The 12326-nt window shown below is 41.5% G+C and overlaps 1 protein-coding gene across 1 annotated transcript in view; it reads left to right on the top strand.

The window, feature by feature from the left end:
• Pappa (pappalysin 1) overlaps window positions 1-12326 on the top strand; it is a 235453-nt gene that overhangs the window by 45997 nt on the left and 177130 nt on the right. The window contains exons 3-4 of the mRNA XM_050121835.1: window positions 1709-1854; window positions 6189-6482. Of these exons, the coding sequence (XP_049977792.1) occupies window positions 1709-1854; window positions 6189-6482 (440 nt within the window). The remainder of the gene's footprint in view (window positions 1-1708; window positions 1855-6188; window positions 6483-12326) is intronic.

The following is a 12326-nucleotide window of genomic DNA, read 5'->3' as shown; positions in this document are numbered from 1 at the left end:
GCACTCCAACTGGCATGCTGGAATACAGCAAGTACTCAATAAGTGTTGGATTTCAGTCTTCATTCCAACCTTAGATGGCAGAGTTATTAGAACTCCTCATGAAGCCTCTAGCAGAAGAAGCCGGATGTGGGTTCCTAGAGAAAGAGAAGATTTTGAGTCAGTATTTTAGCTGATAATGTTATCCCTGGAATTAGCCACTATGAGCCTGTGTTTCCTATGCCAGTAATCTTTTCTTCCGACAAGTCATCAAATTGAAGATCACAGGGACATTTGACCTCAGAGAGACATATGATGGGAGTGGCCACAGTACAGTAGATGTCATATATATCCTATTTCATCCTGGAGTAGAGATGAGACCAAAGCAGCCTCTGAGTCAGCAGACACTGACTCTGAGACCAGGACCAAGGTATTTTGGCTTCTGCATTGACCGATTTAAATTTAGCTCTATCAGTTTTCACTGAGGTCTCACTAGATACACAACCCTCAGCTGAAAGCTAGATACCAAGAGATGAACAAGACACCTTCTCCATACTCAACTGCCTTAAGAATATGGTATATGGGATGAAAACACAAAAACATGAGCACATCTCTATCCTCACACACCAATGATTGTCAGCTACTCTCAAGAATTCCTAAAAAGCAGGCTGGAAATGGGACTCCTGAGAGGGTAGCATTGAAATGAGCACAGAATAAGATGCCTTGGGTCACCTGAGCAGAGCAGAGGCAGCCTCTCATGCATAGTGCTTCTGCTGTAGTGAGGAAGTTTTCCCAAGGGGAGTTTCTTACTTCTTGAGCACATAGAATACATGTCTCCTGTTTCAAGGCCCCTCTCTCTCGCTCTTCGTCTCTCTCCCTTGTTCTCCATCTCCCCTCACTCTCACTTTTTTGTTGTGCTTTCTTACTCTTTCTCTTTCTTTCTCTCTCCTCTCTCTTTTATTTCCTGGTTCCCTTACCAACAAATTCCTCCCTATCTTGGATAACTTACTACTGTGGCGTGAGTAGTTCATTTATTACTAAGGCACGACGACCTCAATGACAGCAACACCAGGCACAATGTATATAGTCTATAGAACGAAATAGAGTGTTACAGAATGCAGAATGGTTGATGGGTGTCAGCATGATGCCTCAGTGAAAAGAGAATATACTTCCAAGCTATTTAGCATTAACCTTGAATCCCAATGCTGCATCTTTGGGTGACCTATTTAAAAACATTGAGCTACACATTTCTCATCCTTAAAAATGCCATGGTACCTCCTTACAAGAATAATTTAGAAATGATAAACACCTCCTATGACAGATCCACATTTTCCAAGAAGATGACCAAGGCCCATAGTGATTGACTGAGACAGAGAAGCCAAGAGCAAAGTACATGTTATCTCACACAGGCTCTGTGTGCTTATCCTAGGCTTCTATTACATGGTCCTCTTCTTAGTCAAAATAACACCGTCCTTAGAAATATGAGCATTAGTTCTCAATGCATAGAGATTCAAAACTAAGCTCAGCTCTTCATAGATAAACTTAATGTGTTTTCCTTTCAATAAAATGGGATAGTACAACATTTTCAGAGAAGCACGATGATGTGGTGCTTATAAAGAACTTAGCTACTGTGTCCAGTGTAAGAGCTCCTGATCATGTGGGGGAGATCCTACTGTTTGAATACTACCTTTGTGGGACAGTGGTAACAGTCAAGGTTACTTTTGTATTTCAGAGCCTACTTGGATGTTAATGAGCTAAAGAACATTCTTAGATTGGATGGATCAACACATCTCAATATTTTCTTTGCAAACTCTTCAGAGGAGGAGTTGGCGGGAGTGGCAACTTGGCCATGGGACAAGGAGGCCCTAATGCACTTGGGTGAGTCTTAGATGCTCCTTTGGAAGTAACTCAGAGCCAGTCAGTATGGATCCTACTGTGAGGAAGACTTCAGCATAACCATAATGGTGCAGGCAGCAGGAGCAATGGGAGTCACTCATTTACTTGTCTAACTCACAGAAAGCTGGCATAGTTGACCCTGCTTTTGATGACTTGGCAATACTCTGAGGAACTTGCTTTCCTGATGAGAAAACTCAGAGCCAGAGAGCAAGCAGCATATATCCAAAGTCATGCACATCAGTAAGACAACCTCGCAGCACAAGCTTCTCATCGTCCAGAAACTGAATTCTTCTTGGACCTCCTTTTCCTAATCCATGCATATTTCTTGGCCTGCTGACCATATTATCCTGGTACATGTGGGTTAAGACAGTCCTAAAAGACACAAAGGAAGCAACAGAAACAGATCATATAGGGACTTCATCTATGTTCTGTCCACTAGCAACACAGGGAGCTGTCTGTCATCTCAAGTTTGCATACTCATAACACATGAGTATTTTGTTTGTGCGGACTAATCACTGCAAGTCAGAAATATCAATCATTTCTGAACCAGGGATTATAAATAATAAAAATTACAGTGTTTGAGGTTTTCCCACATATTCTTGTCCAGTGCACATAAATATCTACAGAGGCAATATTTGCTTGTATTGGCTTGAAACTGTAGTATAGGCACAATTTTCAAGTCTCCTTTTCGTTTGATACTCTAGGCTATCTACATGTTTCCACATACAGGAGTTTTAAAATTATTTCCTAGCTTACATTTTTTCACCTAATCACAAAGAAAGGCATCCTTCTAGGTTGCTTACATTTCACTAAAGATGAGCGTTTTCTAATAGCCATCTAATATTCCATTGAACAAGGCAGTACAGGGTGTTTAACTGTTTTCCCTCAATAAAATGCTCTCCTCATTTGTAACAATGAGTTCTGATGACTCAGTGAGAGTCATGGTTGGAGAATTTCAATACTCAGCAAGCTGGCAGTGCTGGAGGCAGCTTGGGGCCAGCAAGGTCACCCTGTAGTAAACCCAGAGTCTAGTAGCTATTCTTAATCTACGGTATTTGGAAGATGAAGAATTCTATAACTTCAGCTGTAGAAAGCTGTGCTTAATCAAATCATGGGCTTAGTTCTCTAGCACTTTTAGGGGGATGAACCTAATGTGTGTGTACATGTATGTGTGTGCGCATGTGTGTTAGAGAGAACAAGAGGGATAAGGGGGAGGGAGGCACTTCATTCCCCTAAATTATATATATTCATATTCTCAAATGAGGCAAGTCTGATCCCTAAGAGACTCTTATCAGTTTTATCATTACATATGCAGGCATCTGGTAAGCAGTAATCATGTATCTACATGCTCTACAGTGGCTTCAACAAAGAATCAGGTGCTCTAAAATGTCAATAGTACTTAGATCTGGAAACCCCAAGATCAGGGATATGTGGTAGGAGTATAGTCAGACATTCAGATACAAAGAGGTGCTGAGCAGGAGAGATTGTACAAATGATACAAACTTGAAATGATTTGCCCTTATCACTTGTTTATGTTTAGGATGTCTTGGGAAGTGATTAGACTAGAGTCAAAGGCATAGTTTTCCTTCTCCTTAGCAGGATAACCCTAGGCAAGATTCCTTTCTTAGGTTGGTTTCTTAAAATTTTGAAGAGGCAGATTAACTAGATGACTGCCCAGGGTCCTTCTAAACTGTGAGATTTGCTCCAATTGAAAACAAAAGCTAACTGAAGGTGCCCGATCTGTATCTGGGGAGGGCTGAACAGAAGGCATCTAACATTAGAGAAAAATACTCCTGATGGTTTCATGAATGTCAGAGCCTGGATCAGGGCCAGGAATAGGGGAGGAGGCTGTAAATCCATAGCATGTTATAGTATTTCAGAATGATGTCAGGCTCAAGCTATTTCACCTTTTAAGAGAAGTAATGAAATAGCACTTGGGGTCAAGTGCCGTCATTCTGTAGAAAAGGGTCAACTGGGGTAGAATGAACAGAGCCAAGCTGGACATTAATCTTATCAGCATCCCTAGGCTGGTCCTGCCCGTTGCAGGACTTTCTGGAAAGATCATGGGTCATTAACACTGTTGTAGTTACTTAGTTTAGAGCTTCCTAGAGAAACTCCCTAGAGAAACAAATCCAGCTTCTCATAAGCATAAGGGCCACGGACCTGCAAGCTGCCAGCTTGCCATCCTGAAAGTGGCTGCTTATAAGCAACTCCTGGATAGTAGCCTCAATCAAACTCAATTTATTAGAACCATAGTTTTTAACCCACCTTTCCTGATGTTACTTTATTAACCCTAGAAAAAGCCTTGGATGGGATTATGTTTCAGATTATGATTGACAGAAAATAATTCAGAAAGATTTCCTGTCTCAATTTTGCTTCTTCTCCTGCCTCTGCCTTCCCTTCTCACCACACACACAAACACACACACACACACACACACATGTTCGCTTTATCTTTGTGTTAGAAGCCTCTAAGCATTGCCGAATTGATAGACTCCATGATACTGAGGACAGATCAAGCAATTCAGTCCACTTGCATCATGTCTGCTCGAAACATGCCATTCCAGCTCTACAAGGTACTCCAGTCCTGTCTTTCCGCCATAAGACAGGTCTTCACACTTCAATGTCTCCGCTTACAAGACTCTCATACCTGAATTTTAACCTTCTCTTGACCACTTCCAGTGTTTAAAAGCATAAATCTTTGTCTAGACACACAGCTTGTGTGTCTCATTCCAGTGTCTAAGATTCATATGGAGCAAGTACTATCCATTGCTTCTACTGAGGTTCGTTCTGTCTCTACAAACTAGGTGATTTTCCGTCTTTGAGATATGAGTTACAGCCATCAATATCTCAATCCAGAGCAGGCAGATAAGGCATTTAGGGCTCTTATTAAAATGCAGATAGTGTTGCCCCAGGTCTGAGTTAGAGCCTGAAACTTATTTCTGCTAGGTTCATAGTTTGTATAATTTTTGTTCTCATGCAGGAAGACAATAAATAGCTGTTTGATGTCTTCCAGGGGTTATGCAACCTGCTTAGAAGTAATTAGCTGGGTCTCACAACCTTTTCTAGATGTGTTACCACTCATCAAATATTCAACATATTAGCCAGTGTTCCAATTTCATTTTGTTGATGTGATAGCACACTCAGACCAAAACCAACTGAGGAAGAAAGGGTTGATTTAGCTTACACTTCCAGGTCACAGTCCATCCTCAAGGGAAGTCAGAGCAGGAACCAGGAGGCAGGAAGCACGGAGGCCTGTGGCTTGCTCTCTGACCGGCTCTCTCACTAGTTCGTGCACAGCTTTTACACAGCCCAGGCCAGCCTTCTAGTGGAACATTGCACCATCAGTGGGGTGAGCCTTCTAACATAAAAAATAGTTAAGACAAACCCTCAGAGACATACCTAAGACCAGCCTCATCCAGGAAATGCCTCCCTTGAGGCTTCTCCTTTCAGGTGACTCTTCACTTTTTACAGTTGACAATAAAGCTTAACCAGGACAATAAAAACTTAATTCTAGTATCTGTGATAGTCATTAACACTGGGAAAGAGAATACGAGCCCTGACTTTAGAACCCAAGAACACTGATTTTATTCTATCTCCATATTTCTCTTAATCACAGGCAGGTCACTCTGGCTTTCTATGGATGAGTGTTGTTCTGTTTGAGTTGTGATATGGTAAGAGAAGCCATACACCTTAGACTCAGCACAGCATTAGAGGACACATAAGATGCTCGATAAACGTCAGGTGGCATTAGGAGCAATCCTTTGACAGAGCACAACCCAGTGCCAGCTTTCCTTAGTGGTCTTGTTTTTACAGCATCAGAGATAAAGGCATGAGATTCAAAGATGGGAACTAAGTTGTGGTGTGTCACAGACTTAATAAAGGCACAATAAAAGCCAGGGTTGAGGAGTGTGGACCTGTCTGAGGGTTGCATCTGTATAGGAGCATTTACAATGGCTGTAAAGCAGAGTGTATGTTTCTATCTACGGAACAGTTTGCAGAACAACATCAGATCAGGGCAGAGATCAAAATTTTTTACTTGGAATAGTGTGTTTTCAGTACCTCAGCATCCCTTTAGAATAATGCTATTCCTCACTAGGCATAAGTGTTCTCTGTTAAAACATGATACAAAGTGATTCATGGCACTCCTCCCAGTTTTGGTAACCAGTGACTTGCAGCAGAGTTGTGACATTGTTGGGCAGTAGGGTCGTAAAGAAGGCTGTCATTTTAAGTATCATCCTTTTGTTTCTGATTGACCTAGATACTCTTCTAGCCTGAAGCAGATTGTTGCCTAATGCTCTGGTTTTCCCCTTGCAGGCGGCATTGTCTTGAACCCATCTTTCTATGGCATTCCTGGACACACCCACACCATGATCCATGAGATTGGGCACAGCCTGGGCCTCTATCACATCTTCCGTGGCATCTCAGAAATCCAGTCCTGCAGTGATCCCTGCATGGAGACAGAGCCCTCATTTGAAACTGGAGACCTCTGCAATGACACCAACCCAGCCCCCAAACACAAGTTTTGTGGAGACCCTGGACCAGGGAATGACACTTGTGGCTTTCATAGCTTCTTCAACACTCCTTACAACAACTTCATGAGCTATGCAGGTAGGGCCCTCCACATCCTTGATTTTAGCCCACTCTTGACACAGCACTGCATGTCAAACTTGGCCTCTAGTCCTGCCTCAGGGTAGCCTTAAACAAGCTGCTGATTTTCCTAAGATGGAGGAGTTTCGTCCCAGTAATCAGAATAGCATTGCATCCGCTAGCATTTCTGGAGTAGAGGAAAGGCATTCCTCATGAATGTGTGCCACATGGCTTGGACAGAAGTCCATATATCCAGGTAGAAGAACCACAGGGGTCTGATGTTCTGGGTCACTCTACCTCTACTTTAAAAGAAAACCCAAATCTTTCACCTTGATCCATAAGATTCCCCATAGTCTTGCAGCTCTATTCTTCCACCCTCGTATTGTTAAAGCTTTCCATTTAACTACAGTCCATACAAACATACAATTTTCTTATGTTTATTCACTATTGGGGGCTGGAGAAAAATAATTTATTCTTTTTTAAGAACCCAAATTATCACATAGTATTGGGTATGGTATCTTCTCTGATGGCTTTTAACTTCCTACAGCCCTTTAGACACCATTAGAAGCAGTATTAAGAACTTGTGATCTAGGTCCCAGGATGTCCTGTACTTCCTGTCAGCTCAGGCTACATCAAGTTCATGTAGAGTCACTTTAACAGCTTTGACAAATTAGAACAAGACAGTCCTTCCTTGGGATGGTCGCAGCTTGGAGTATGCTTCCCTGTGATCAACTGTCCACAACTACACACAGTAGGCCGGTACTGAATTCCACTATAACCCCTAAGCTCTTTTCCCACTAAAGCAAGCAAATAAAGAGATTATCTTTTTTGTATAACAAGAAAATGAATAAACTCTCCCTTTTCCTGTAATAGTTTAGCAGTGGTAGTTTCTTCTCTGAGGTACATAAAATTGTTTCTGTTAGTAATAGTATTTCCTTCTGTATAGCCATTTATATTCTGTAAAAGATTTCAATATGTTTCCTCTTATTCAATTCTCACAGCACATCTATGAAGCAGGAGCCATCCCATTTTTCAGATGACAATACTGAGGCTTACTGTGGTCATTTCCTTCTGATGATGCATTGGATATCAACTATTCTTTCCCTTTCTGTCTTATGCTATTCTTTCAAAGAGACCTAGTTGACAGTTAGGTGGAGGAATTGAATACTCTGAATGGCCTGTTCATTCTGCTTCTTGTAGTAGGATGGAGATGCTTTGAGGTGAGAGGAAGGCTGAAGGTCCTAATTCAGCACTGAACCAGGAAAGGCCTAGTCCAGCTATTATATTTCTGTTAGAGTTTTGATGAGTGTTGTAACTGAAAAGGGGTTTGGCTGGCAAAAGGCAAAATATTTGATGATCCCAATGGTCCTTCCTCTTTCCCATTTAGGCTGCTTACTGCTGGGGCTTTCTAGTGTTGGTCTCACACAGCCTAAAAGTGATGTCGCTTGGAAAGTGGGTGACCCACCTCAGGACCCATAAAGTGTCCTTAAGTTTGGTTCTAAAAACAGCCACTATGTTGGGTATTTCCTCAAAAACAGATCCCCAATGTGCTCCCATTGCCAAGCACCCTGGCTCTCCACATGTGGTGCCCTGTGCTCTCAGACAGACCATCTCTGTAGCACCTTTCTTCGGCCAACTCAGCACACATGGGAAGTAAACACTAATAAGACATTGGAAGTTTGCCTGCTCCTTTGGAACTAGAAGCTTCCACCGGTTACCAGATCCCCAGAAGCTAAGTCTCCTTTTTGGTTTCCCTTTGAGGAGATCCAAAGGGTGATTAATTTAGTATTGTTGTCCCTAAAGGAGCTCCTCAGTCCAGTGACCCGTTAACAGCAGAACTAATTCACTAAGCTCCGATAACAAACTTACACCCACAAAAGCATATTCAAGGCAAGCACGAGCTTGGAAATGTTTGTTTTCTTTAGGATCTCTGATAGATGGGGTGACAAAAGCTGTTGGATGGAATTCAAAATGCAGAACAGAATGCGGCTCTCAGAGCTGAAGGAAGGGATGCACGGGGCTCCTTCTTCCAGAACAGAGGGCAGAGTCATTGCCAAGCTGACTTCTTCCAGCTGCTTCTCCTTGCTGGGTGCTCATTTCTCAAGCAGAACTGCTTGCCAAGAGGGCACAGCTTGTGTGTGTGTTTTTCAGTATAATAGCTGATAACTATATGTGGCTACTGATCACTTTAAATATAGTTGGTGCAACTGAGTGCCTGAAATGTTACCCTTAAAATAATTTGATTATCTTAAATGAAAAAGACCACATATCCTTGTGGTTACCATATTGATTTTTGAAGAATAACAACAATTGAGTTCCTCTGACGTACAAGAAACTGTATACAAAAAATAATGCAAACTATCCCAAAGAGATAAGTTCTATAATTAACGTAACTAGTTTTCAGATGCAGAAAATGCAGTTTGCATAGCACAAGAAACTTTTCCAGATGCAAAGACATCAAACAAGACTACTGCAGGACTTAAGTCCAAGCCTTTCTCGCTGCAGTCTGAGTTCTTAACCAGTCACTTTACTGTTCTGAGGAAGTTCAAGAGGGTCCCAAGTCGTCCAAACTAGCAGGCAACAGGCAGCTGATGTTCCAGCACACTTCAGTAGGAAGCACGAAGGCTTGTGTTTGTTCTGAACTAATAACTCTTGCCAGATGGATGGGAAGCAAACCCGACCCCCAACCCCTTGAAGATAGCAAGCCGTACTTAGGAGGTATTCCAAGATTACCTGGCACATACTATAGGATCCGAGGATTTCTTTCAGCCTCATGGTTATGGTAGCAACTTTCTACGTGACAGGAACTTCTAATAATCAAACATGCATTCAGCCAAACAGTCCTATCTCTAAAGAATGTACCTGAAGCAAGTAAACCAACTGATGTGTTTAAATATTTAGCAATCAGAATGTTCCCTTTCTAAATATTTATTAAGTATTTACTATATGCCAGGAACAAGAGATAAATGTTTATCTATGTACTTGAAGTTAACGCAATATTGAAATGAAATACAAAACATCACCCGTGACAGAACACTGTGACACCACTGAACATGATGTAGAATATGGCCAAGGCACGTGACATTCAAAAAGGGATGTTATGTCAGGAACCTGAAACTGAAATGCCTACATTGTAGTATTTGATTATAGACAAATTATTTCTTTTCTCAGAGCTGCATTTACTTTATCAACTTATGGAGAATGATCATTTTTACACTGAATGACAAGAGAGATGATCATACAAGTAAGGAATCTAGATCAGTCCTTTGTAGGATAAATATTGCTTTACAAATAAAAAGCAACCTGATAATTTATTAACTATTTGATGTAGAGAACACCTCAGTGATATGTGTAAGACACATATATGATAAGAACTGTAGAAATTTATTTTATGCATATTCATAATATGCATATGTATACACACATATGCATTATACACTAATGTATTTATAGGTACTGACCTTAGGTTGATGTTTATTTTGGATATGTTTCAAAAACTTTACAGTGAGTATCATTTTTTATAATCATTTACTGCTGAGACTATTGTTAGATTTTAAAAACAGAGCCCAAACAGCGAGCTTTTACAAAAACTCCCCCGTTTTCCTATGTCGTGGATGTCAATGAGCTTGTTAAATGCTCGTGTCAGCTTTTGAAGAGGGCACTGTCGCCATCCCTCCTATTGCAGTGAGTGGAAATGAGGCTGCCAGGGTGAGTACATTGTCCAGGTTCCTAAAGGAGCTAGAGTTACTAAGTGTCTGTCCTGATCCTCCGTGTAATGCACCTCTCACAACACGACTTGGGTTGCAAGCCTGGAGCACTGCAGCAATAATAGCACGGTGGCCCGAGAAGCTTCTCCAAGAGCTGAAGTTCTCAGTGTTTCTTCCACTTCAAGATGAAATGGGAGTGGAGGAACAAGATGAGCCTGGAGGCCTAGATAAAGGGACCACAGATGGTAGAACTGGAACTACGTGGGGCCGGAAGCCAAGTAGGCCTGACTCTAGGCGTGAGCTAACTGAGACAGAGCATTTATGATGAATGGAATCCCTTTGGGATGTTGCCCAAGATTCTGATAGCAGATAAGTCTCAGTGTGATGCAACCTGGGACAGATGTTTTCAACTTAATAATCTTCAAATGGTATTTCTGTTCCACTACTAATTTCTACACATCCATTTTTCAAACAGTTTCCTATTGACAAACTAGGAATGGTTACTACTTAAATTATAAAATAAAAACATACATTTTTAAAGAAAAATTAATTAGATGTTTATAAAGAAAAAATACCTTATTTTGTCATCTTCGTTAACCCTGTTAAATGTTCACTGTGCCCCATTCCAGTCCTTACTACCACTTTATAGTTGAGTTTGTTTAAATGAACCTAATTTATATATCAGGAAACTATTATACATAATTAGGAGGGCTGGTAGTGATCAACTAGTATTTTGTTTTAAGGATGTATTCAGATATACAGTCAGTCTTCCACTAAGGAAGAGATGTGTCAATATTTTTCCCATACTGATAACGTTGCGGGACCCTATTGCCCCAATTCAATGATTCTTCTCATCTCTGTCCATCAACATTGCTATGTGCAGTCCATAGTGGGCTAGTGTCAGATTGGAAAGTTCATGATTTACACTCTGAACCTTGTTTCTGAACACTCCTTTTCTCAGTTTCTGATGGACACAGACATACGTGTACTTTTTTCACCCACTTCTCTCCAACACGAGACAGAGAATACTTGCCGTCAAGTAGACATGGTTCTTATCCCCATGCTCCAGCTCAGCCCTACTCTGGGGTGAACCCTCTCATCACCATTGTTTCCACAGATGGGAAACTGAGGTGCCAAGGACATAAAGACACTCTCCCTTGACTCTGTGTCTTGTTTATCATACTTCTTCATACTTCATACTTCATCAAACCCTTGGCCTGCCTCTGAAAGACTGCTTTCAGTACAAACTGTAAGAATCATATCAATGATTAAAAAAAATGATACTTTGTTTTGGTCATTATCAGACCGAGGTGTATATACTCCTGGCAACAGATAGTCACAGTATTTAGGGAGTTGCATGGTAGATCTGGACTTGAGATGACAACAGGTAGTCACAGTATTTAGGGAATTACACGGAACACTGGGCTCTTCTGATTTGGCCAAATGTCTTAAAATTTTCTTTCAGAGTGCTGAAAACGAGACAGTCAAAAATTACTAAGGGAATACAAGCCAACCTCTGCATATAAACTCTCCCACATCCTTGGCCATTCCCTTTCAAGGTCATGCCTAGCTGCCCAGCACCTGCCCAAACTTATTTTCTGTTTGTATGATAAGGAGAAGTGAGTTTATGCTGCTGGATTCCAGGGGCACATTTAGTTGTAAGATCTGGTGAGCTTACACTCCGCTGTCTGGGGCCGAGCTGCGGTAATCCTGACCAAGAAAATCCCCTGAGAAGTGGTGCACTAGGAATTCAAGCCAAGCAGTGCTTTTTTTTCTGTTCCCAGGGGAGCTGAATCATACTTTTGGAGAAAGAAACAGGAGACAAACCTCTAACTTAGAAACTAAGTCTTTGGACTCTACCTGCAGTCCACACCCTGGGAAGGGGAGAACAGGACTGAAGGTCGTTATATCTACCACCTGATAGAGAGTTTCCAATCCCCTCGGAGGAGAACTGGCTCAGCTCCCATTTATGAGCCACCTGCTGGAGACTTTACTCATATTAGATTTCACTTGTGCTTAGAAAAAAAGTTCCGGCATCATTTGGAAGCACAGCTTTAGTTCAAGTCCCAGATATGCTTAGCCCTGTGATCTGGGAAAAGTTGCTTGCCTGAACATAGACTCCGTTCCCACCTCTGCGAAGAAGAGAAAATGACAGTAT

This window comes from Alexandromys fortis, unplaced genomic scaffold, assembly GCF_014885135.2.
Source record: "Alexandromys fortis isolate MF-2015 unplaced genomic scaffold, M_Fortis_MF-2015_v1.1 scaffold_183, whole genome shotgun sequence".
NCBI lineage: Eukaryota > Metazoa > Chordata > Mammalia > Rodentia > Cricetidae > Alexandromys > Alexandromys fortis.
The sequence above is the reverse complement of the archived record's forward strand: the minus strand, read 5'-3'. Positions and strand labels throughout refer to the sequence as shown.